Genomic DNA, 26,726 nt, shown 5'->3' with positions numbered 1-26,726 from the left:
AGAGCTTGCAATGAGCCAGGTGAGCCACTGCACTTCAGCCTAGGTGACAGAGCGAGACTCTGTCTCAAAAAAAAAAAAAAGAAAACGAAAACAAACAAACAAAAAACAGGAGTAGCTCATGAAATACTTAGTTTTATTATAAGACCACCTGGTTTCTGAAAATACATTCTTTAGTATCTTTAGGTATTTGCTTTTAGCTATTTGACAGAATGGAAGGGCATCAATAAAATTTTAAAAATGAATACAGTAGAAGTTATTCCAGTTAAAGGTCAATTAGATATTAAAGTAAAAGCATCTCAAATTCAGTAAAGTGGATTTGAATGTAAGGTAACAGTACGGAAACTAAGGCATTCATCCAGTAGGTTATTTTAATACATAGTATTGCATTGGGTGATATATAAAAGTATGTAGAGGTCTTTAATTGAGTACCTTCTAGAACTTTATGAGTGAAATAAATAAAAATGGAAACAGTAGATAAAATTGATACTTTGAGAGAGAAACCAGCCTTTCTGCATATGTGCCATAAGACAGTTGAAATCACTAGGGTGTAATCCTTATTATAGCTATAGAGTTTATGGCCTGATAAATGAGCCCTGTTCCACCACAGAGAGTAAGTAATTCTAGTAACTGGACAGTTTGTTTTCCTCAAATCAGTCCTTGTTTCCCAGGAATAGCATTGAATAAACATCTTCAAATTCTTAATTATCTTACTCCTTTTTTTTTTCTTTTTTCGAGACAGTCTTGCTATATTGCCCAGGCTGGAGTGCAGTGGTAAGATCTCGACCTCACTGCAACCTCTGCCTCCCAGGTTCAAGCGATTCTCCTGCCTCAGCCTCTTGAGTAGCTGGGACAGCAGGCATACACCACCAAAACCTGGCTAACTTTTTGTGTTTTTAGTAGAGACGGGGTTTCACCATGTTGCTAGGCTGGTCTTGAGCTCCTGGCCTCAAGTGGTATGCCAGCCTCGGCCTCCTCAAGTGCCTGGATTACAGGTGTGAGCCACTGTGCCCAACCCTCTTATTCTTTTGTAGAAGTCCTTCTCTCCTTGTCCATGAGGTTCTCATTCTTTCTTAGAATCATCACATCAGTCATGACCACGCCCAGGTCACTGAACTTGTTCACTCAAATTCCAGAGCCACCCTAGGGATGGGTTCCTTCAGATAGTGGCTCCTCTCAATCTATTGCGTGCAGATTTTTCCCAGTTTCAGTCAGAGGAATGTGAATTTCAAGGTTTTCAGGTGCCTTGCTATCTCCTGTGCATGTGAGCAGTAATCTGGTGACTTTTATGGCACTTGCCGCACTGAAACCACTTGTCTGGTTATTTGATGTTTCCTCCAAGTAGACCATGTGCTCCTGCAGCGCAGACATTCCATATCTTGTTCACCATATCTCTGACATCTACCTTGATAAAATTTTCCTCAAATTAATATGTTAGCTAATGTACTGCATTTTTTTTTTTTTTTTTTTGAGACGGAGTCTCGCTCTGTCGCCTGGGCTGGAGTGCAGTGGCCAGATCTCAGCTCACTGCAAGCTCCGCCTCCCGGGTTTACGCCATTCTCCTGCCTCAGCCTCCGAGAATGTACTGCATTTTAACCGATATGACAGAAGGGATCCAAGGAGAGAGTGATCCGCATGTAATCTAAATAGGGGTTTGGGCCAGTGGGTAAAGCATGTGTTTGCATTTCCTGAGGAGATAGATGGTTCTCCGGCAGCTGCCACAGATGCTCAGTTGTCTTGGTGCATCTCTTCATGCAGTGAGTGGAGTAGAGACACCAGAGGATTATTAAGTAACTGGTCCAGCCAGGGTCTTTGGCCAGTGGCCTTTCCAGGCAGTGTTCTGTTTTTAATCTAACTTCCTAGGTAGTCTTCCTCTTTTTGGTCAAACTCCCAAATGCCCACTAACTAGCACTTTTGTCTCTGTAGCTATTGTTTCTCATGGCAGGTGGACACTCCAGGCTCCGAAAAGCCTGATGGATAACTTTGCATCAGTTTTGAGGAAATGTAGACAGAATGTCAGGGTGAGCCGTGTCGACTGGATCCAGAATTCTGAGGGCATCTGTTGTAGCCATCCTGAGAGGCCTTGTTTCTGACCAGTCTGAGTTGGGTTCAATCTCTGTTCTCTACTTCAAGGTCTCATTGCAGTGTTCTCTGTACCTACCATCATGGTCCCTCTTCTCTGTTATGTCTTTATTTTTTTTGAAACGGAGTTTCACTCTTGTCGCTCAGGCTGGAGTGCAGTGGCGCAAGCCCAGCCCACTGCAACCTCCTCCTCCTTGGTTCAGGTGATTCTCCTGCCTCAGCCACCTGAGTAGCTGGGACTACAGGTATGCACCACCACGCCTGGCTAATTTTTGTGTTTTTTTTTTTTTTTTTTCAGTAGAGACGAGGTTTTTCCATGTTAGCCAGATTGTCTTGAACTCCTGATCTCAGATAATACTCCTGCCTCAGCCTCCCAAAGTGCTGGGATTACAGGCAGGAGCCACTGAGCCTGGCCCTCTGTTCTGTGTTTATTTCATATTTGACTTGAGAGAATCTGTGTTCTCCAGAAATTGCTATAATGTTTAGAGACACACACGAAACATTTCAGTCATGATGCAAGGCTTTAGTTGATTGAATACTGACAAAGACTCCTTTGACCAAAACTTTAGTCACGCTCCTCTGGTCCTCCACGTGAATGGGCACTACCATGGCCTTCTCTTTGTATTATTGTTGAATCCAGTTGAAGCAAAAATCCTGTTAAATTCAGTTTAGGGAAAATTCTTCACCTGGGTATCTGACCACTCTGTCCTATCTTATCCTGGCCTTTAGCCATAAACCCCTTATCCTTGATATTTCTGTTTAATAATCTTCTATCCACTGGCACCACCCTGCTCCTTGGTTATAGATCTCCACCTCTGTTGGAATCTGAGTTGCGTTCAGTCTCCGTCCCCCACTGCAGGATCCCACTGCAGTGTTCCCTGTACGTACCACCATGGTCCCCCTTGAGTAAAATCTGCTTTACCATTTCTAACAAGTGTCATGAGTAATTTTTTTCAGTGATACTATTAAGGTAACAGTACATTGAAAACCAAAGTGAAAAAGTTCTAAAAGAGGAAGAAAGTTGAACTGAGCAGTACAGAATATAAGTGTTTGGAGTTGGAGTAGTTAGTGACTTTGAGCTGAGCCCCAGAAGAGAGGTGGGATTAGGATAGGTAGGGAGCAAGAAGCAACAGGAGCAGCATTAGCAGAGAATGAGAACTGAAAGAAAGTGGAGTGTTCAGGGAAGAGGCCTGGCCCAACCAATGCAAGCTCTGGGTCTTGGGGCTTGCTAGAACAGATGCCTGAGTAAAGCTGTGAGAAGTCAGAAAACTTCATTTTTGGCTGGACAGTTTGGACTTAGACCTATTTGTAATGTGGAGTGGAGGGAGAGATCTGCATATAGTAGTTTGATGAGGTTGCCTCATGGGGTGTAATTAATTTGTTGTAGAATTAATTGGAAGTGGGAAGAAATCATAGTTTGGAGAATAGGTGTTTAAAGCTTTCTATGTACAAGTAGTTGAAGGACAAACCCACGGGGCATACAGGGACTTCGAAGAGTCATAATGTTAGGAATCAGTAAACCTTGGCAATTGGCTATAAGGTGAGAATGGATGTATATGAAGATGCTACCCAGAGTAATATGCTGTGTTACACATGTGTTGGTAAGTACGGTGCTCTGCCCCAAACATGCTCCTTTTTCTGACTACCTCCTCTTTGTTCTTCAGGACTCAGCTCAGTCTTATCAGCTTTCTCTGACTTTTATCCACCTCCTTTATTCCTGTAGAACTCTGTGTTTACCACTGTCAGGCACAAGCAGTACTGAATTTCTGTTGCTTGCCTGTCTCCTCAACTAGGCCAGAAGCTCTATGAGGTCAGGGATAGTAATTTTCATCCAGCACCTCCTAATATATGAGATACTCAAATGTTTGTCGGCTGCATTATGTGCTATTATATCTTCTTGCTGCTTTGGGGTGTTGTGAATAGCCATTTTAATTGGTTATTACTTACCTTACTACCATCTAGATAGTAATTAGCCATTGCCCTAAGAGTCAGCAAAGGTGGTGATGCAGATGCTGGCTTTTATTGGGGCAGGTGTTTGCAGCATACAACCACTGTATTGTGTAGCTTAAAGATAGTAACATGTATTTTGATTTTCTGATACAGTAAGTAATCCTGGGTGAGATAAATCAGCTTGATGTCAAGGTTTAAGTACTTTAGAGCCACAGAGGAGGAAATTCTGCTGAGCACTAACCCCCATTACTGTGCCAAGTTCCCTGGAGAAGCAAATACAGCACTCTCAAACCCTCATTACTCAAGATCTTCAGGGTGGATGAAAATGGATTTCATTAGAAAGAAAATACTATTTTTACTCTTCTTTTACTTGAATAATTTTCCTTAAGAGAGTATTTATGTGTGTTTAGGTGCATCATTGTATTTTGGCCAATGCTCGCGTTCTTTATTTAGTGACTGTTGAAGTGCTTCCTCAGGGAGTTGTATTTGAAAGCTGGAAAGTAAGTATTTTGATTCAAAAAGATTTTTAAAACTACTCTATTAGGTAAATCTAATTTTTTATTTTTTTTTGTAGAGATAGGGGTCTCCCTATGTTGTCCAGTCTGGTCCTAGGTTCAAGTAGTCCTCCTGCCCTGGTGTCCCAAAGTGGTAGGATTACAGGTGTGAGCCACCACGACCAGCCTAGTACCATTTTTTTTAGCACTCTTTTGTAATGTTGGCTTTGGGGAGCTGAAGCTGTTAGGAGTAAGTGGTCCTCTGCTTTTCCCTTGTCCCTTTTACCTCTTGCTGGATCCTGAGGGGACCCGGGGTGCATTCTCTAGAAGGTTGGAGAGCTTAGCTGTCTGCAGTTGGTGTTTTTGGCACACACCCAGGGCAGAGAAAACAATGGAATAGGGAGTGGACCACACGTGTTTCTTGGTTATGGAACCTGAGGGCTGGAGTGGGCTTGCCCCAGGCCAAATTGCAGATTGCCTGGCTGTGGGTGAGTGGGGCTCTTGGAAAAGGGATGGAGTGGGTTTTAGGACTTGACTGTGCCTACAGCATGAAACCCCAGCTTCCAAAGCATGTCCATAATACAGCTCATGACCCATATTGATCAGGACTCATGTTCAGGCTTTCTCTTGGTACATCGTTTTAATGGCTTTTGAAGAATCAATTGATAAACAAAAAACCCAGACTTTTAACTGGGTGAGTTTCTCAGGAAGGAAATATAAAAAATTGCAGTTATAGATTAGGGACCTAAATATTTGAGTGAATTGTGTAGATCCACTTTTTAAGTGTAGTATAGGAAAAACTTTTCATCTACTTTTTTAGGTTCAGTTCATGTGAGTCTGAATTAAATGACAAAAGACATTACAGGAGAAAAGGCATGCAAGCTTCATGATGTTGATATTTTTATGTGCCACGTAGGGGTAAAGGGAAGGAGACTTCACTGAAGAGAAAAAACTCAAGAAGAGTTAGACCTGAAGGCTTATATACAATTTTAACAAAGGATGATAAATTGTGAAATGACCTGTCAAAGGAAAAGGGAGTTTAGGGTTTTTTGACTGTTCATTTATAGGCCCTTTTAGAGTGGAGTTTTGATTTTTTAAAATTGCTTTCTTGTTCAATCACAGTGGTTCTCTACATTTTTCTTTCTTTTTTTTTTTTTTTGAGACAGAATCTCACTCTGTCCCAGAGGCTGGAGTGCAGTGGTGTGATCTCCACTCATTACAACCTCTGCCTCCTGGGTTTAAGCGATTCTCTTGCTTCAGCCTCCTGAGTAGCTGGGATTACAGACGTGCGCCACCACACACGGCTAATTTTTGTATTTTTAGTAGAGACAGGGTTTCACCATGTTCGTCAGGCTGGTCTCCAACTCCTGAACTTGTGATCTGCCCGCCTCAGCCTCCCAAAGTGCAGGGATTACAGGTGTGAGCCACCGCGCCCGGCCCGGTTTTCCACATTTTTTTCTCCACACCATACCTATGTGCCACACTTTTGTTTGTGTGTGTGTGTGTGTGTGTGTGTGTGTGTGTGTTGAGACAGGGTCTCTGTTGCCCAGGCTGGAGTGCAGTGGTGTGATCTCAGCTCACTGCATCCTCTGCCTCCTGAGTTCAAGTGATTCTCCTGCCTCAGCATCCTGAGTAGCTGGGATTACAGGCACCCGCCACCATACCTGGCTAATTTTTGTATTATTAGTAGAGACGGGGTTTCACAATGTTGGCCAGGCTGGTTTCAAACTCCTGACCTCAAGCGATCCTCCTGCCTTTGCCTCCCAAAGTGCTGGGATTACAGGGGTGAGCCACCACGCCCAGCTTAACACCACATCGCACATACTGTGATTCCCAATGAGGAGGAGGTTGGCATGTACTTTTCTGAGAGGGTGGATGGGGTAGGTAGGTGATGGACTACCATACTTTTTCTGACTTGAAAAAGCTCCCTTTCCTCTTTCGGATTCATTGAACTGACAGACCAGTGCCCTAAAGATGTCAGGTTGATCAGTAATTTTAATTCGGAAAAGCTTTTTGTATTTGTTTAGAGAGCTGCCCTGTGTGAATGTAACCATGAGATCATCTGCATAAGTTCATTGGCCATTCTGTCTCAGTCCACTGCCTTCTTACCTAAATGCAGACTTTCTCATACTTGAGGGTAGTGCTAGAATTCTGTTATCATCAGCTACCTGGGAGGAGTTGGCCAGGTGCGCTGGGTCTTTGTACTAACTGACTTCTTATTTTGGCTGGATTTGGTTGTATTTGTCCTGAAGGGAGTTGAGGTGAAGTGGAGGGGAAATAGTATTGGATTTGGAATTAGAAGCTCCATTCCCACAACATGACTTTGGGGAAGTTGCTGCTTAACCTTTCTTGGCTTTAGTTTCTTAATGTGAAAGGGAGGGGTCTGGATCAAAATTGTATAATGTCTGTGGTTCCTTCCTGTTCCATCTGTGGGGTTGGAGATGACTGGAGGAGACATTTGCATTCCCATTACCCCATTTGTTTTGTTTCTTTCGGCTTTTAGGGTTATTTTAGTATAATTTGCCCAAGAAGCATAATCATGCCCAGTGCAGTGTAAATATTCACACATCCAGGCACAACCCCACCCCCAACATGTACGCATAAAATATGAATCTGTCTGTAGTGAAGAAGCACAGTACAGTGTTCATTGCTGTGGATTTTTTTCTGCAGTGCTTGCTGCCAGTCAGCTAAATACTCCTGGAGTAGTTATAGTAATAATGTCACAGGAATATAGAAGGAAACCTGCCACCTTTGGGAGACCTACTGATACGTGACTTCTCCACCCTTCCCCCTCCTTTTTTAACCTGGTCTGTTAATGATTGTACCTAATTATGTATCTTTGGTCTTTTTACTGTTTACAATTCAAATGCTACTTAAAGCCTTTTGTTTGCTTTTGTTTGCTGTGAATCCTGGGCTGCCATCTGAAGCACAACTTGATGATTGTGTATTATCATCTTGGGTTAAGTGCTGTCTCATTGCTTTGCAGGCTGCCTGCTGTTTCCCGGGGAGATCATGAAACGAGGTCGCCTTCCCAGCAGCAGTGAGGATTCTGACGACAATGGCAGTAAGTCCTGCTTTGTTGTTCTTGGAGCCTACCAGGGTTTGGGTCAGGGTAAAAACATGATTTTTTAATGTAATGCTTTAAATAGCTGAGGCCCTTTGCATATCAGGCAGGTCAGAGAAAGCCAAAGCCTGGAGAAACATACCTGAGTGTGATACTGCAGGTCTGTAACCAGATCTTGCTGGGTAAGGTTGACTGCAAGCAAGCATTCCTGAGGCTTCCTATTTGTTATCCTGGGAGGAATAATCCAGTTCTAAGGGTCACTGGTGTGTCTGGTTTTCCTAAACATCATTTATGGTACTTCGCAGTTGCGCTTTATGAAAGGGGAACTTAATCAAAGCCAGGTAATCATTAACTGGTTCAGCTCAATACAAGGGGAGGTTGAAGACTGCCTAGTGTGATGTGAAAATTATTAAGTACAGGTTCTTAATAGGTCGAAAGTCCTTGCTCTTCACTTGGTTTTAATGTGACTGTATTTAATACTACTACTGTCTGTATCACAGCTCTCTGGCAACTTCATATTTTCACAGTGCAGCTGAGAACCAGAAGTTAGTTGGCTTCCAGGCAGTCAAAATAAATATCACACAGTGTCTGTGTATTGAGAAGCTAACAGACTACTCAGAGAAGAGCTCCCTTCAGATAACAGGGAAATTTTGTACCTAGCACAGTGCCTGAGCTCTAGCCTGTTAGCTTCTGTTTTACATTACAGATTAAACCCAGTACGCCTTGAAAGAATGCTTGTGTGATGGGAAAGGAGCTGGGCCTGCTTTCAAGGAACTCTGCTTTAGACATATGTAAGAACAGCTCTGATGGGAAAGTCATCAGGGCAGTAAGAGAGATGTCTTTTTGATGCACTGTGGAAACAGATGCAGATACAGATTCAGAGGAGGGGAGGGCAGGGAATCCTGTAGAGGAGATGAAGGTTGTATGGATCCTTAAGGGTGAAATACTTTTTAGGCAAATAGGTTATTTTCAGTTTTCTGTGCTCCAAGTTTTCAGCAAATTAAAAGCTGCACATTAGAAAGCAAGGCTTTGCTTTCTAGGTGCCACCCTGTTCAGAAGGGGGGACCAGGAACGTGAAAAACAGAATTCAGAGTGGTATTTCAGTTGGTGTGCTTGGCACAGCCATGGGGCTATTGGGGAGGAGAACTGGCCGTTATGGGAGAGTGTCAGGTGTGAAGGGCTTGCGATGAGGAGCTCTAAGGAATTGAGAGTTTTAGGACTGACTGCTGATGTTGGCAGCAGGAGAGAAGTGAACTAGTTGAGAGAGGGTGTAGGGGCTCCAGAGGGAAAGACCTTTCCTCTTATTTCAGAGAAAGGTATTGAAGGTCTGTTTCCAAGTGCAGGCAGGTAAAGCCGCCTGTCCAAGCCTTTGGGATTGGGATGCCCCCTTCCGAACTTCTGAGGCGCTTGTCGTTTCATAACCCTCCCTACCTGTTTTCTGATGTTTACAGTTTTAGGCATTTTACTCCTTGAGGCAAAAACATGCTTTGAAATTTCTTCTCTGCCCCTGTGTGGCGCCTATCAAAGTGTCTTCGTGAGTAATAAGTACTCCATAAATGCTGTTTGCTTGAGTACATAATTTTGTCCTGCATTAATTAAAAAAAAAAAAGTCTTGCCTGGCCTGGTGGTTCAAGCCTGTAATCCCAGCACTTTGGGAGGCCGAGGCAGGCGGATCACAAGGTCAAGAGATCAAGACCATCCTGGCCAACATGGTGAAACCCCGTCTCTACTAAAAATTAGCTGGGCGTGATGCTGCACACCTGAAGTCCCAGCTGCTCTGGAGGCTGAGGCAGGAGAATCACTTGAACCCAGGAGGCGGAGGTTGCAGTGAGCCGAGATCGCAGCCCCTGTACTCCAGCCTGGCGACAGAGCGAGACTCCGTCTCAAAAAAATCTTGCTTTTAGAGTCAGAATTAGTCAGAAGACTGCTTGATGAATTACCTCCACATAAAGATAATGCCCAGTAAAAGCTTGAGAGCCCTCTTTAAATATTTTTCTCCGTGTTGAGCATCAGGTGTGTGCTCACTCTGTCTGCTCTTGTCACTGCCTCTCTTCCTCCTTGGGAGAGCTGGGTTAGAAAACTTTCTCCTGGATGTTCTCTCAGATTTAGAGCCTTCTCTTTTCTGGACCAGCATAGTCCCATAGGATGAGAATGTCCTAACATAGTGCAACTGAGGAGCTGAATTTTAAACCTTTGCTAATTTTAATGAATTAAAAAATTGGAAGACACATGTGGCTAATGTCTACTGTATTGGACGGTGTAATTCTGGACCCTGGCTTAGTTTAGTCCCTCTCAGTTGTCCGGAGGCTCCTAGTAGCCCAGAAGGCCCCATATTAGTCAGCTTAGGATGCTACAGAAAAGTACCACAGCCTGAGTAGTTTAAAGCAACAGAAATTTGTTTTCTTACAGTTCTGGAGACTAGAAGTCCAAGGTGCTGGCAGATGTGGTGTCTTCTGAGGCCTTGTGGTTTGTAGATGGCCTTTTTCTCACTGTGTTCTTACTTGGCCTTTCCTCTGCACAGGCATCCCTGGTGTGCCTTGGTGTGACTAAATTGGATTACGGCCCACCCTAATAGCCTAGCCTCATTTTAACTCAGTCACCCCTTTCAGGGCCCTGTCTCCAAATTCTAGTCATATTCTGAGATTGGAGGTTAGGGCTTTAAAGTATGCATTTGGGGATGGGGTTTACAATTCAGCCCATAAAAGCCCTAGAACACCAAATATTTCTTTTTTTTTTTAGACAGAGTTTTTGCTCTGTCGCCCAGGATGGAGTGCAGTGGCACGATCTTGGCACACTGTAAGCTCTGCCTCCTGGGTTCATGCCATTCTGCTGCCTCAGCCTCTGAGGGACTGGGACTACAGGTGCCTGCCACCACACCCGGCGATTTTTTTGTATTTTTTAGTAGAGACAGGGTTTCACCATCTTAGCTAGGATGGTCTTGATCTCCTGACCTCGAGATCCGCTTGCCTTGGCCTCCCAAAGTGCTGGGATTACAGGCGTGAGCCACTGTGCCCGGCCAAATATTTCATCTAAAATATATATGTTCTGCTGGGCGCGGTGGCTCAAGCCTGTAATCCCAGCACTTTGGGAAGCCGAGATGGGCGGATCACGAGGTCAGGAGATCGAGACCATCCTGGCTAACACGGTGAAACCCCATCTCTACTAAAAATACAAAAAACTAGCCGGGCGAGGTGGCGGGCGCCTGTAGTCCCAGCTACTCGGGAGGCTGAGGCAGGAGAATGGCGTGAACCTGGGAGGCGGAGCTTGCAGTGAGCTGAGATCCGGCCACTGCACTCCAGCCTGGGCGACAGAGCGAAACTCCATCTCAAAAAAAAAAAAAAAATAAATAAATAAAATAAAATATATATGTTCAGGACGGATACGGTGGCTCATGACTGTAATCCTGACACTTAGGGAGGCTGAGCTGGGAGGATTGCTTGAGCCCAGGAATTGGAGACCAGCCTGGGCAACAAAGCAAGAACCCATCTCTGTTAAAAAAAAAAAAAAAAAAAAAAAATTCCACCTAGAATTCTGGTTAGAAATGAAGGAGGAGAAGAGTGTCCACAGTCCCAACCAAAAGTGTGTCTGTCAAGTCACAGGTCTGTACTGGCCTCCGTCCAGAAGCTGGAAGTGGAGAACTAAGGTAAATATAGTACCAAAGGGTTAGCCTAGGCTTAAACATGGAAATCTGGTGGTGAAGGAGAGGAACGATAGTTCCTAGTAGAAGGTTGGTCATCCTTTTGTCATACAGCTGGTTCAATATAAAGTATATGTTGATGCTTTATGGCCATGCTGTCTGTCCACGCTCAATGATTTGATAAGGTGGATGATGGTAGTGGTAAACACAGAGTTCTCATTAAGAACCTCTGGAATGCCAGGCTTATAAAAAGATGCACATGCTCATTTCCATGGAACACACCCTTTTCCATCCCATCTGAAGGCAGCCGGTTCACAGTGTAGGCCTTTGCCACTAACCCACTCATTTGCATTGGAGCCTCCTTCCTTTTGTATATAACTGGGTGGCCTGCATCCGGGGGCATGCCTTCTGTCCCTGCATTCAGGTCCACAAAATGAGCCCTACCTGGGTTAACTACCCATACCCTGCCTGCCTTCAGCCGGGCCTGTGCATTTGGAAAGTTCTGCTTACAAGAAGGACAGGGTCTATGCAGTGGCCACACCTCAACCTCTCCAGCCTGCAGGCCTGACAGAATTTTGGCAGCACTTCCCAGCCCAGTGCAGACCATGTCCAAGTGAAGGAGAGGCAGCTGCAGACGTCAGCATGGGGCTGCAGCATCAGCCACAGCCACGGCTGGGAATTGCTGGCCTCTGGTCTGGAGCCCTTTGCCTTGTTTTCTGGCCTGTTCCAGAGGAATACTAGTGTGGTATTTACAGTTGGGGATGGACAGGCATTTTCTGTGCCAAGTGCAAGCCCTTATACAACTGCAGTCATAGTTGAAGGCTTTCTCCAGCCCTGCAGTTGGATGGAGTAATGTTGGGGTGTTTGCAGGCAGCTTCTGAAGTTGCTGGGCTTCTGGGACTGCGTGGCTTAGCCAATCTCTGAAGTTACACATTGCGCCGGAGTGTGGCCAGGGTAAACAAGTCCTTAATTTTCTGCTTTCCAGCCCAGGATCCTGTCGTTAGGGATTTGGCAAATGTGGGAATGAGGTCTACTAACTACTTTAAGTATAGTTGACCCTTGAACAACTCCCCCCACCCTGCGAATCAGAATTCTTTGTATAACATTTGGTCCCAAAAACTTAACTACTAATAGCCTACTGTTGACCGGAAGCCTTACTAATAACATAAATAAGTAAACATATTTTATATGTCATATGTATTATATACTGTATTTTTACAATAAGGTTAGCTAGAGAGAATATTAAGAACATCATAAAGAAGAGAAAAAATATATATGTGTGTGTATATATATATATATAAAATATACTATTCAGTGAGTAAAAGTAGATCATCATTAAAGTCTTCATCCTCGTCTTCATGTTGAGTAGGTAGAAGAGGAGAAGGAGGAAGAGAAGGCATTGGTTTTGCTGTCTTAGGGGTGGCAGAAAGAAAATTCTCACGTAAGTGAACTGGGCAGTTAAAAACTGTGTTGTTCAAGAATCAACTATATTTCTAAAACCTAAAGGACATTTCATTTTATCTTCAGTAAACTTGTGGAGGCTAATTAAGACATCAAGTATCCTTGTTTTTATCAGGAATTATATATTGTTGGTTACCTCAGGCCAATAGTAGCTATCTCTGATCAACACTGGGTTTTTTTTTTTTTTTTTTTGAGATGGAGTCTCGCTCTGTTGCCCAGGCTGGAGTACAGTGGCGTGATCTCAGCTCACTGCAACCTCCACCTCCCAGGTTCAAGTGATTTTCCTGCATCAGCCTCCTGAGTATGATCAGCATCTTTATATATATGTAGCAAATGGTGTTTTTGTTGGTTTTGGTTGTTTTTAAATTTGGTGTCTCTCAAAAGTCCAAAGGGAGATTGGTCTCATTCCTTCCTTCACACAGAAGGATAGCAGTGTGCTGATACTGTTAAGATTTTCCTAATGTTGTAGAGCAGGGCTTCTTGTTCTTGTCTGACTTCCTTTAAGTTTCAGAGATTTGTTGCCTTTCTATGGGAAGAAGGCCTGGAACCAGGCTCCGTGTGGGCCCTCTCTGGTCTCCCTGCTTCTACATCTGGGCTAGGGTGAAGTGCTCTGTCTCCCCACCTATCAGAGCCAGGCTCTGTCCCATCACTTGTGATAAGGAATGGGCAGAAAGGAAGCCAACTGAAATTTAAAATTAGTAATTTTCCCACTGACTTGTACTTGGACCTCAGCAGAAATGGTGGGTGAGTGTCAAATGTTTGTGTGTCAGTTGGTTGAAGGCCTAAGTATATTTAAGTATGTTGAAACATTTATGGGCCAGTTCTTTGAATGTATGTATGACGCCTTTGTTTGTTGGAAGTAGAAGTGAGTTGGGCTGTAGAGCTGGGCTATGTTGGGGTAAAAAACTATGGTAGGTATAGGGTCAGCCCTTGATCTAAATGACAGTTATATCAGATGCTTGTCCTCTATCATGCAGCTAAAGCAAATAAACAGTAACTGGATTAAATTTATCTAATTTGAGATGAGAGTTAACACAGCCTTGCTTTACTCAATACAAGGCTAGCTTGGCTTTTAAGTAACTCATAGGTACATTTGTCAGGTCTGTGTGCCCTTGATGTGACACCAAACTGCTGGACTCGATACTTGCCAGTTTTAAGCATCTTACTTTGTTAAGCTGGTTTAACACCCCTAAAGACAGATACCAGCATATTATTTAGTGGCCAGAGCAGTGACTGAGACAGGAGGACTGCCGTTTGATCGGTGGCAAGGTTCTTTCATAGTTTGCATTTTGTAGTGCAGCGAACACGAAGACTGCCATTCATTCTAATTTCTGAACCTTTCGTGCATGGCACAACATGAGAAGCTTACCACACACTAGCTACTAAATGTGGAAGGTGTGTGCAATATGTGTTAGATTTACTCTTGAGGTTTTCCTTATTTTAGATCTAGGGCAAGACAACATGGCTATTTTTAATATTTCAAAGGGAAGTGAGTGTTGGAGATGTCTGTATAATAGGACCGGAAAGAACGTTAGGCCCAGGCAGGGTCCATGTTCATGGTGCTACGATCTATGAGCCTTTTATAACTTTATATTAACCCAAAGGATTCTGTTTTAATGGAAGTTGGGGATATTAAAAACAAGACAAAATGTTTTTCCCCACTCAGTGTCTCCCGTGTTTAACATGAGGTGTAATGTAACATAGAATTGTTCTTAACTGAACAGTGTATGTCAAGAATTTTAAGTCATTTAAATTTGTCAGTAAAGTGAACTTAACTTTAGGTAATAATTTTACCTTGTGAATGGCAGTAAAATACTTTTAGACATTATTAGCAGATTTTTAGAGTTCCCAACTCCTTTCCTGAAAGCGAAAAAAAAAATAAAACAAAATTTTACTTGTCATATGCTTAAATTAGTTTGTCATTAAATATCAGCACTCTGGAAACAAACAAAATGCAAACCAACCCAGCGTAATCTTACGCAGGTTTTAACAATAGCAAGCACACTGTTTTTAATGTTTTGCTGTAGCATAAATCACTGACTCCTGGTCTTTTTAGTATTTAAAATACTCTAATTTCTGGTTTAACCCCACTGTCCTACCCCTAGTATTTTCCAGAAGGTGTTTATAAATTTTGTTTTAATTAAAAGGGAGTGTTAATTAGTTTGGTTTTAATAATATTCTGGTAGCTTCCTGACTGCCTGGGAGTGTCTGAGGAGAGCCTGGCTGTAGAGCGGTGTTGGTGTAGCAATGTCAAGACACTCCCTTTGAGTCTCTAGCCTGTGGCCTTCCATGAATGTTTCTGTAGATGTAGGTGCATTCCAAGCAGGAAACAGTGGCTCCACAAATCTATCTTTAAATGTATTATTGCTTTATTTTCCTTGAGCTCAAAAGTGAATCTTCTATTAGGTGAAACAGGAGTAAATTCTTAGTGCCTGCCACCTTGAGTTCATGGGTTACAGTGATGGTTAGAGCATGATTGATTGTCCTCAACAATGACTCTTAAAAAAAAATTATCTACTTTTCAGAGAAATACTGAGAATCTGCTGTGTGCACAGCACTGACTGATTTAGCTATGCTCTATGTTGTAAATTCTGTTGTCTTATACCAGTGGCTCTTGATAGATTAACTTTTTGATACAACAAGAAAATGAGAAGGAATAGATCACCAGTGCTCCTGGACATGGAAGGCAGAGCAGTTCTCTTGGGTTCACAACCCCTTCTTTGGTTCATCAGCAAAGTCTAGGTTTTATACAGACCACTTGTGTAAAGTAAAATAGAATTTTTTTCTCCTTACTGTTAATGGATGGTATCTCAGTGATAAATGTTTAATAGCTTTATTGAGAAATAATTGACATACAGCGAGCCTCTGAGCCTCATATATTTAAATTGTGTACTTTGATACGTTTTGACATGTTTACACCCATGAAATCATTGAAATCAAGATAATCCTTCCCTCCCACTTTTCTCTAGTCTTCCATTGATCTACTTTCTGTCACTGTAGATTAGTTTGCATTTCTAGAGTTGTATGTAAATAGAATAATACAGTATGGACTCTTGTTTTTGGTCTGGCTTCTTTCACTCAGGAGAATTACTTCAGCATTCATTCATGTTTGCATGTATCAGTAGCTCATTCCTTTTTATTACTGCTGGGTGGTGTTCCACTGTAAGGATATATACATATACATATACATATACCAGAGTTTTTTCATTCACAGTCTGTTGGTGGATGTTAAGGTTGTTTCTGATTTTTGGCTTTTCTAAATAAGCTGCTAAGATCATTCCTTATGCCAGTGATAATTTAAATTTAGTTTCTTTATCAGTTTTTCCCTATCTGCAAAGTGCGTTTAATAGGATTAATTTTGCTTTTCCTCCTCCTGTATTGTATCAACACTAGGTAAATTAAGAGAAAAAGGAACAGACTATTTTTGGGTGGACTAGAGTTTCTCTTGGTTATTACTATTGGATACCAAGTATGTAGCATCTTTGTATCTCTGTTTTTAAAAGCAAATGTGGCATAGACAGCAGTTTTCAGGATTTATAAAAGCAGTCCTAGGAAAAGCTTTCAAATGAGTGTCGTTATTTGGGTTGTGTTCTATGCCAGCAAAGCTGCAAGCTTCCTGGGAACCTTGGAAACTACTTGGGAGGGATCTTGACAGATCTCAGGAAGACACAAGAGGGTCAGAAAACCTGAGAGTGAACAAATTTGTTGTTTCTGCTTTAACTCTGAAAGTATTTGACTCTGGAGACCCTCTTCTCCCAAGTTCATGTTAATTGTTAAAGTATAGCAATGGAGTGATTATCTAAATTTCTGGCTTTGTTCCTTATCATTTATAACCTTTTCCATAGTAATTCAAAGCAGAGGAGGATCATCCCTTTTTGTTCTGCTTTTCTTTCCTTCCCCAAACCTTGTGGGAATTCCATCCAGACACTGCGTGTGCTTTTCCTCCTCTCTTCTTTCAGGCTGTGGACCAGCTGGAGGATGGCCTCCAGAACAAGAGGGAGAAAGAGAGGCCTCTTATAGACCCTAGGAGCCACCCAGCCACCTTCATCTCCAGGTTCCTAACTTGACATCTGGCTTCCTTTTTTCCAGTAATGACCAGATTTAGAACTTCTGCAGGTTGGGCTCACCCCAGTGTGCCCAGAATATTTCTTTCGGTGTGGGAGTGAAATATTCTTGTTCATTTACAGTCTAAAGAGGCACACTTAGTATTTATTTAAAGAATAATTTTCTAAAACATTTACTGAAATGCCATGGGGCCACCAGCGGGAGGTCCAGTTCTGCTGATTCTGCTAGCGGAACAGCAGTCAGTCAGTTGACCTAGTAATGAGCCTCAGAACTGGTGCTCAAGGGTAGTGCCGACGTTGTCCCTTTCAGGGAAGCGTGGCAATCCCATTTGGTCTTGGTCATTGCAAATCTGATGATAGGCTTATGTGCAGAATCTATTTCTTAAAGTCCCCGAGGTTTTAAGGGTGCTTTGATTCTCTGTTCCTGTCTCTGGAATCTGTAGAGATAAGAGCTTCCCGTCTGAGTGACAAATGATTTCACTGGAAGAATGGCAGCTAACCTTAACCTTTGGCTTTTATTTTTCTGGAGTTTGTTAATTTCTGGAAAATGGTACAGTATGTATTCAGAATTGGGGTGATGATTATTAAAAATAGGAGGTGGAGGTGAATTATCAGAAAGTTGGACAAATACTACATGTGGGTGTTAGGGCTGTTTCAGATCTCTGGCAGCAGTACGGCACCCACAAGTGGAAGGTTTTGCATTTAAGTTGTCTTTGTAACAAATTAACAGGAGGCAGAGATGGAAAAGAGGGGCTGGAATTATTAGGAAGTTGAATTGACCCAGCCATTGATTGTGTCCTGAGTGAAAGGAGTCTAGGATGACTCTTAGATTTCTGATGTGAAGTAGAAATGGTGGTAATAGACATCAAAGTAGGAATGTAAGAGGTAGAACAGGTTTGGGTAAAATGTTGAGCCCAGTTTTTATAATGCTGAGTTGACAGATAGAAGGAATACCTTAGGGTTGATGTCTTATGTGAAGGTGAAAATGGATCTGGAGCTTGGAAGGGAGGTTAGTCTGGGAATGTAGGTCTGGCAGGTTCCTCTGGGTGTGCTGGGTAAGACTGTGGACATCCCCCTGGGGAGAACGTTTGGAGCAAGAAAAGAACAAAGAGTTCAGGAGAAACCCATGTTGATGCGATGCATGGAGAGGAGGAGCCCACAGAGTGGAAAGAGAATTGCCACTGAGGCTGAGGGAGTATTTCAGACAGGATGGAGTTGCTGGTGCTGAGAAATGTCAGGGCAGAGACGAGCTCAGACTTGGCAGCAGTTGGGAGACCCTGTTAGGCAGCAGTTATGTACCGTGTTATGGGGGAGGCCAGATGATAGGTGTAGACCCCCTTTGTAAGAAAGGCAGAGAACAGAGCCAAATGGCATTTTCATGGGAAAGTGGAGCAAATTTTAGGGGTTATTTGGCAGTTGGCCCCTTAGTGTTCACTAAGTTTGTTTACCTACCATCCTCTCTACTTACGGCACTATACGACCTACTTCGTCTACCCCATAGGCCTGAGGTTCCCTGTCTAGGGATTGCTAAGTTTTTAATGCCTTGTCGAGTCAAACCTTTTTTTAAAAAAGTGTTTTAGAAAGCTTCCTGAAAACTCAGTAAGATGTTTTTCTTTTCTTTTGTTTTCTTTTTTCTTTTCTTTTCTTTTCTTTTTTTTTTGACGGAGCCTTGCTGTGTCTCCCTGGCTGGAGTGTGGTGATGCAATCTCGGCTCATTGCAGCCTCTGCCTCCTAGGTTCAAGCAATTCCCCTGCCTCGGCTTGCTGAGAAGGTGGGATTACAGGTGCCTGCCACCATACGAAGATAATTTTTGTATTTTTAGTAGAGGTGGGGGTTTCTCTAAGTTGGCCAGGCTGGTCTTGAACTCCTGACCACAGGTGGTCCACCTACCTTGGCCTCCCATAGTGTTGGGATTACAGGCGTGAGCCACCACCCCGGCCTGTTATTTTTTCAGTTTGTATTTAGCAGCATGAGACTTTGAACCTCTTCAGTGCAGGCTTATGGGTGAAGACTACACCTGCATGGTATTCTTAAAGTCCTCTCTCCTTCTGGGTGCGGTCCTTGATATAGCATCCCTGCACAGAATGAGCACATTAGGCCTACTGATGAGAAATGAGAGTTAAATAATTGATGGAAGTGGAAGAGCTCTGTGAGAGCCAAGAGGGCATCACAGGTGGTCTCATGGTGCAGTGCTGAGGTGAGCCTGGGATGAGTTTGGGTAAGAAAACCCCTGAGAACACTCAGTAACTCCTGCAGTTTTTAATGGTTCTTATTTGGATGTTTGTTTCTTTAGGCCTGTCAACTACTTGGTCCCAGAATTCCCGATCCCAGCATAGGAGAAGTTCCTGCTCCAGACATGAAGATCGCAAGCCTTCGGAGGTACTTCTTGACTGCTTGCCTGACCGTGCATGAATATATGCTGCCGCATATACCTAGTTGAGTGGTGTCTATTTGTACAGTCCTGGGCAGAGTATTCAAATCCTTGTGCCTCGGTTTCCAAATCTGTAAGATGGGGAGAACACAAGTGTCTACCTCATAGGATTGTTGTGAGGATTAAGTGGGTTAATACACATAGGCTAATACATGCAAAGCATGTGAATAGTTGCTGACACATAAAAAGTGCTCAGTAAATGTTGTTATTATTCATTATATTCTTTTTTTCCTTTCCTGTTGTATCATCTCTGGCTCCCAATAACTTTTCCTCTAGCCAGGAGATCAGCGGGTTCAGCTGCTGCTAAGTCACTGCCAGCCTCAAGTTAGTTTTAGCCATGAATTTGTGGCTTATTTGGCAACAACCCAATGTAACTGTGGGAGTTTTGTTTTGGGGATTATGCTGAAGGTTTTCCCCCCTCTTTCTCAATTTCTTTCTCATCTTATGTTTCCTCTGCTCCCTAACTTTTGTTATCTGTGTATCTAAAGTTGCTTTTAGGTGCATTTCTTTCTGCTGGTATTTGTTTAGGGGCCCTTATAAGGCCTGAGGTCTGTTTATTCTAAAGACCTTTGCTAGGCTTTAAACTCATTGAAGAAAAAGCATTTTATTTTATCACAGTTTTCAAGTGAGAAGATTCTAGGAAGAGTTTCTTTGGTTGAATGCTTTGCTTTGTGCTGCTTCTCATGGGATGTGTTCATAGACAGCCTTATCCTATAATGGCAATGCAGAGGCAGATATTCCGCAGAGGCAGATATTCCGCAGAGGAACTTTCCAGGCTCTAATAGGGAACGTCAGAAGGCTGCCCTGTTGCGGAGTGGAGAAGTTATTTGGTTGTGGAATAGCTTCCTCCATGAGGAAGTAGTTTACATCCTTTAGAATTGTGGAAAACCATCCCAGGAGGCACTTTAGCATGAGATCAGATGTGCTTGGGAAGGTAGCTACTTCCTCCCCTTACTTTATTTCAGGCCTTTTTTCATTTGAACCTTTAATGCTCTCTTCCTTTTCTTTGCCCAGGAGCGTCTCTGCTGCTCTTTATTTCTTAATTCCTTGTGCTGTGTCCATAACCCCCCAAATACCTTTCTGACGTTCACACTAAACTCCTGTTACTTCAGCACAGGAATACAAGGGGGACCGAGGAGCTGTGACCTGGTGTGATGGGGGCTGGTGCCCAGTGGTGGAGTTCGAAACCTGCTTCTGGCACTGACACCAAGCATTGAGGAGGGGGACCAGCAGCACAGGTCGCTGTGCTGGCTTTGTCCCAGCCCCACATTTTGGTCCAGATGTTTTTCTCAACCCCGAGTCCAAACTATATGTAAGGCACTAACATACTCTACCAGAGACTCCAGAGTTGACGTCCATTTGAGGGCGTTTGTTTCAGTTCTTGACCGAGTCTTTGAGCAAAGGAATAGCAGGCTGCCTTTTTTTTTTTTTTTTTTTTTTTTTTTTTTTTTTTTTTTTTTTTTTTGAGACGGAGTCTTGCTCTGTCGCCCGGGCTGGAGTGCAGTGGCCGGATCTCAGCTCACTGCAAGCTCCGCCTCCCGGGTTTACGCCATTCTCCTGCCTCAGCCTCCCGAGTAGCTGGGACCACAGGCGCCCGCCACCTCACCCGGCTAGTTTTTTGTATTTTTTAGTAGAGACGGGGTTTCACCGGGTTAGCCAGGATGGTCTCGATCTCCTGACCTTGTGATCCGCCCGTCTCGGCCTCCCAAAGTGCTGGGATTACAGGCTTGAGCCACCGCACCCGGCCCCAGGCTGCCTTTTTTCATTTCACTGCTTCAGTTTGATTTTTTTTTCTTTTTTGGCAAACTCCTTTGTTTTCCATTTATACCACTTAGTTGGAATATGTTTTTACCTGATTGGCTTCTTGAAGATATAGGCCCATCTCTTAGGTTTTAAAGTACTTTTCTTTTGGGGGCCAGGGAGTTGGTGTCCACTGGGCTGGGCACCTGCTTCAGCTGCTCTGTGCTTGGGAAGGATCCTGGTATTACATGTGATTTTTGTGGGAGGTGCATGGCCTAGTTCTTGCTTGTTAATAGGTCTTTAGAAATCAGGAGTGGCATACTGGGGAATAGTCCGTATTGAAAATGGCAGGCAGGAGAAATGGCCTCTTTATTCAGATACTGCCTCAGAGTTTATTATGGTGAAGTTTATTAAAGTGATCACTAGCCTGAAAAGCCACCAGAAAAAACAAATATGGACCTATTAGCAGGCGTATGTGTGAACTGTGTTTAGTAGCACAAGAAAGAACTCCCTGTCCTGAGAAAAGAGAGTTCAGCATTGTGACTTGTGTAAACAGACAGGGCAGCTTACAGATGCAAGCTTGCTCGATGCCAAATACAACTTTGGGCTGGTCCTGATGCCAAGGTCAGAGCTTTCTTATGCAGCCTTCGACACCAGTGGGCCAAGGACGAGGCTTGAGAGGGAGCCAGTTGTGCAGCCCTGGCTGGGAGGCAGTGTTGCGCTCCACCCCAGGGGCAGGCCTCATTGACCAAGGATGAATGCCAGGGGTCCAGGAATCTGCAGTGGCATAGGCACTGGGAGGGCTGCCTTTTCTGTGCTTTCCTTCATTTGGCCTGTGGTAAGGAATTGGGGAGCTCTCTTTGTAGAGGGGCACTGTTGGGTCTGCCTGTTTTTGGCAGAATGGGAAGAGGGTAGTGACTTTCTCTATTTCCTTTCCCCACAAATAACTCTTCCCAGGTAGAATTTATGCCAGGTGAAGGTGTGCAAACATGTTCTTTGCAGACCCATCAACCAAGTGGCCTGTGATTGCTTCTGTTCCAGATTTTTCTAGGCCAGCCCGGACCTTGACCTCACCAGCTGCCATACCATAAACCCTGGTGCCCTGGGAGGCAGGGCCTGGGTGGGGGCAGTCTCATTATAGAAGATGAGTCCCTGGCCAGGAGCACGGCTCATGATCATAATCCCAGCACACTGGGAGGCCGAGGCAGGTGGATCACTTGAGGTCAGGAGTTTGAGACCAGCCTGGCCAACATGATGAAACCCTGTTTCTACTAAAAACACAAAAATTAGCTGGGCATGGTAGCACGCACCTGTAATCTCAGCTACTCGGGTGCTGAGGCAGGAGGATAGCTTGAACCCGGGAGGCAGAGATTGCAGTGAGCCAAGATTGTGTCACTGAACTCCAGCCTGGGGGACAGACAAGATTCCATCTCAAAAAAACCAAAAAACAAAAAAAAACAGGAGATGAGTCCCTGGCGGTTCTGGGTTTTGGCTTGAAGAAGTTGTTACATGGTTAGTGGAGTTATATTTCTAGAGCACCCTTGAGTGCAGTATCTCCCTTCAGAGATTTCCAGGTACATGTTTTCAGCAGCCCTTTTGGTGAACTGAGAGACATTTTTCAGAGATTTTTTGTTGTTTTTGTTGAAGTAGTTGTGGAGACTATGGACTGAGGCAGTGAGAGGACAGGGTTCCCTCAGCACTGCCACCCCCCATGCCTGAGTGAAGTAAAAGGCGTGCCAGGCAAAGGTTTTCTGTAACAGGTCAGGCTTGTTCTATGTTGATACAGTGACCTTGTTACATGGCAGCTCCATGGTTACATTGTAGCTGCCAGCACTCTGAATAAGAATGCAAATATCAAATGTCAGTGTCCCTTTCTCTTCCTTTCCAGGTGTTTAGGACAGACCTGATCACTGCCATGAAGTTACATGACTCCTACCAGCTGAACCCGGATGAGTACTATGTGTTGGCAGATCCCTGGAGACAGGAATGGGAAAAAGGGGTCCAGGTGCCTGTGAGCCCGGGGACCATCCCTCAGCCTGTGGCCAGGTAGAGATGCCCTGAGGGCAGAAGCCTCTCCACCCACCCTCGCTCTTCTTCCCTGACAGCAGGCATCTGAGAAGAGACAATTTCTGAGTTAGCAATAAAATATCATGAGGCCTCAAGTGGAAATAGAAATGTAGGAGCAGCACACTTCAGGCATACAGGGTAGTGGTTTTGAGGGCCATGAGCCTCCATACTTAACATTACAGCCACCACTGTAGGGAGGTGCTGCTGTCTTATGAGAGGAAGTCAAAGTCCAAGACATCCTGGGAAGTGATGGGCTGGGGGAGGAAAATTTGGGTGTTCACATGTCTGCATCCTCTTTTCCTGCCCTCCATGTTCACCCTGGAGAGTGACTCTCCTGGAGAGAAGTGTGTAGTTGCCTCCGCCTTTGGAGGAGGACAGGTGTGAGGAGACCTGCCAGTTAGGGTTTGTGGAGAGGGGAGTTTTGGAGGGATTTATTTTGACTGGTCACATTGTTCTCGGGGTGCGTTCTCTGAATTTACTGACTTTAAAGATCCTCTGGGCTGAGTCCCTGCTGACTCTCTGCTCACAATCAGGTTGCAGCTGTTTACTCATTTCCTCACTGCCCTGCTTCGTGCCACCTGGAGAGTCCTCTTAGGAGGAGGATTGAGTGCCCTCTGTGCTCAGCTGGCATCTGGCTTCTCGGCCATCATCAGTTGGCTGCTGCTTTGCGAAATAGTGTCTTTCTCCACGCTGAGTCGTGACTGAACTTGCTTCCTGGCCGTCACCCACTTTGTGTGTCTTGTTTTGGGCATTTAAGATGATCAAATTTGAGTTGTCATTTTGGGATCTCTGGGGAGTCTATCCAGTGGTGACAAATGCCCCTGTCTTACTCAGGCTTAGGTGACCAATCAGAAGTGCCAGGATGGCCCCCACAGGCTAGAATCTGGACCTGTGGAATGGAGCGGTCACGGGGCTCTGCGGGGCAGACCAGGTATCTGCCTCAGAGCCTGTGTCTGAGATGTAGCACCACCTGATTCAGCACTGGCAGCCCCAGCCTGGGAGTCACTTGCTGAATGCTTCACTTTCAGTGGGGAGCCAGGACAGAAGTGAGCATTAATACAGCTTGTGGAAGTTTTCAGTTGGATCCCTGCTCTTGGTTGAGTAGGAGAAATAAATCCCTTCAGTTTGTCCATCTCAGCGTCATGTAGATAAAATCACTCCCATAATATAAGGGTGATGAAGGTACTCTGACAGACTCTGGGCAGCCTGTTGACAGTAATTTAAACTGCAGAAATGCATATGTGGAAGGACTTTGTTGAGGCCTGCGGCCTGTGATTAGGAAGATGGCCTTTTCTGGTCCAAGTTGGGAGTGCGCATGCTGTCTTATTTTGAGTGGGGTGAGTTGGAAAGCACCACTCCAGGTGTTAAAGGTCGGGAGAGAGTGTGTGGCAGTGTTAGGAGAAGAAACCTGTGCTTCTGTTTCTGGGATCATAGGTATATGTTGGGAGAGTCAGTCTGCCTCTTGGCTGGGACCTTGATTCTTAGATTTGTTGGTAATGGCTGAGGTCTAATTCCTTTTTTTTTTTGTTTGTTTTTGAGACAGTCTCACTCTGTTGCCCAGGCTGGAGGGCAATGTTGCAATCTTGGCTCACTGCAACCTCTGCCTCCTGGGTTTGAGCGATTCTCCTGCCCCAGCCTCCCAAGTAGCTGGGATTACAGGCGTGCGCTACCATACCAGGCTAATTTCTGTATTTTTAGTAGAGATGGGGTTTCACTGTGTTGGCCAGGCTGGTCTCAAACTCCTGACCTCAAATGATCCACCTGCCTCAGCCTCCCAAAGTGCTGAGATTACAGGCTTGGGCCACCGTGCCCAGCCCAAGGCCTAATTTTCTTTTCCCTCTCTCCAGCTTTTTTTTGTGAGGGGTGAGCGTTGGCGGGTATCTCCCTCTGGTTCTCAGAGTCTGCTGTGCCTGCCCTGCCTATGTGGTGCCCTGGTTCTAATGGCCTCCAGCAGGGATGGGCAGGTCTGGTTAAGGGAAAGTGATTAACTCTTGAAATGTAAGGGTCAGTGTGTTTTGGTGTTGGCTGCAGGCCAGAGTGGTCAGAGGTGGTGGGCAGGGCACAGCAGTGTCCTGGGAAGCAGATTTGAAGGCTTCTACAGTGTTTTCATTCATATCTATTTCCTGTTCACAGGCTTTAACAACTTCTAGTTAAGGTTTTATTAGCAGTGACATTCAGGTTTTCAGCCTCTAGTGATGACCTGTGGCTCTGAGGGTTGGAAGAGGAAGCGACACCTGGGGCCTTGTGGCACACTTCATTGTCTGTGACTGAAAGGGTAACCTAGCTGCCTTGTTTTTTGTTATGCAGGGTTGTGTCTGAAGAGAAATCCCTCATGTTCATCAGGCCCAAGAAGTACATCGTGTCATCAGGCTCAGAGCCTCCCGAGTTGGGCTATGTGGACATCCGGACACTGGCTGACAGTGTGTGTCGCTATGACCTCAATGACATGGATGCTGCATGGCTGGAACTGACCAATGAAGAATTTAAGGAGATGGGTGAGAGACCATGTATTATATTATTAACCAATGATGAATAGAAACATGTTTTAGGCAGGTAGGTGAGTAACAAAAAGCTCCTCATTGCCAGTTGAAGGCAGCTCCATCATAGCTTCAGTTAATCAGAATCACAGCCCTGCCTTAGAGCTCAGCCTGTTTGGCTGTGTCAGATGTGCTGAGATGTATTCAGAGTGGAAGCAGGGTTCCTCGGCTTAGGCACCAGGGATTCCCATGTCTGCTCTGATCTAACTCCCTCATTCACTTACCTTAAGGAAGCTGAAGTTCAGGGAAACTAAGTGACAAAAGGGCATGCTCCAGTTACTTGCTCTAGTGTTTTTTTTTCTGCGACACCATTCAGATTCCTTCTTTAGCCGTGGACTGCTGCTTCTCTAAATGAACACTTTTCCAGGCATGGTCCCCATTTCCAAGCACATCACATGTGTTTTAACTTGAGCCCCTCCCAAAGTGCTAGGATTACAGGCTTGAGCCACCCCGCCCAGCCTACTCAGGTGTTTTTATAGACAAAATAGATTTCCTTCTTCTTGGTCCTGCTTTAGGTATTAATGGCCAAAACATTAGCAGGCCAGAAGGTGGTTTTATGGCATGTGTTCAGGAGTTCTCAGAGATGTTTTTGGAACTGAATACTAAATTTTAGCTTCAAAGATACACAGTTTCTGCTTTGTTGTAAGCACGTTATAAAGACCAGTGTAATGCGCTTGACTGGAATCTAGGTGTCCTGTGTGAAGTCAGAGGACTCAGCCCAAAGACTGTTGGCATTTATGAATGGTTTAAATAATAAGAACTGGGCTAATCCATATTTGAAGATACTGTTGAATACATTGGCAGGATTAATTTTGTAATTTTTTTTTTTTTTTTTTGAGACAGAGTCTCGCTCTGTCGCCCGGGCTGGAGTGCAGTGGTGTGATCTTGGCTCACTGCAAGCTCCGCCTCCCAGGTTCACACCATTCTCCTGCCTCAGCCTCCCGAGTAGCTGGGACTACAGGCGCCCGCCACCATGCCCGGCTAATTTATTTTTGTATTTTTAGTAGAGAAGGGGTTTCAACATGTTAGCCAGGATGGTCTCAAACTCCTGACCTCGTGATCCACCTGCCTCAGCCTCCCAAAGTGCTGGGATTACAGGGGTGAGCCACCGCGCCCGGCCTGATTTTGTAATTTTATAACATAAGCGGAACACATGCTTAAAGATGTTTGTCTTAGGTGTTACTGGTCTTTTTTTTTCTTTG

General features: G+C 44.4%; 1 protein-coding gene across 6 annotated transcripts in view; it reads left to right on the top strand.

The window, feature by feature from the left end:
- Positions 1-26,726, top strand: part of JADE1 (jade family PHD finger 1) — a 67,379-nt gene that overhangs the window by 15,805 nt on the left and 24,848 nt on the right. For 5 of the 6 annotated variants that reach the window (XM_023217590.2, XM_023217591.3, XM_023217594.3 and 2 more), the window contains exons 2-5: positions 7,510-7,587; positions 19,043-19,128; positions 22,809-22,966; positions 25,295-25,482. In XM_023217590.2, the coding sequence (XP_023073358.1) occupies positions 7,536-7,587; positions 19,043-19,128; positions 22,809-22,966; positions 25,295-25,482 (484 nt within the window). In that variant the 5' untranslated portion in view covers positions 7,510-7,535. Of the gene's footprint in view, positions 1-2,639; positions 3,681-7,509; positions 7,588-19,042; positions 19,129-22,808; positions 22,967-25,294; positions 25,483-26,726 lie in introns of those variants that run through there. The other variant, XM_023217588.2, reaches the window with a different exon arrangement.

The sequence above is a fragment of the Piliocolobus tephrosceles genome, chromosome 3, assembly GCF_002776525.5.
Source record: "Piliocolobus tephrosceles isolate RC106 chromosome 3, ASM277652v3, whole genome shotgun sequence".
Lineage (NCBI taxonomy): Eukaryota > Metazoa > Chordata > Mammalia > Primates > Cercopithecidae > Piliocolobus > Piliocolobus tephrosceles.
Note: the sequence above shows the minus strand (reverse complement) of the source record. Positions and strands in the feature narration are given on the sequence as shown.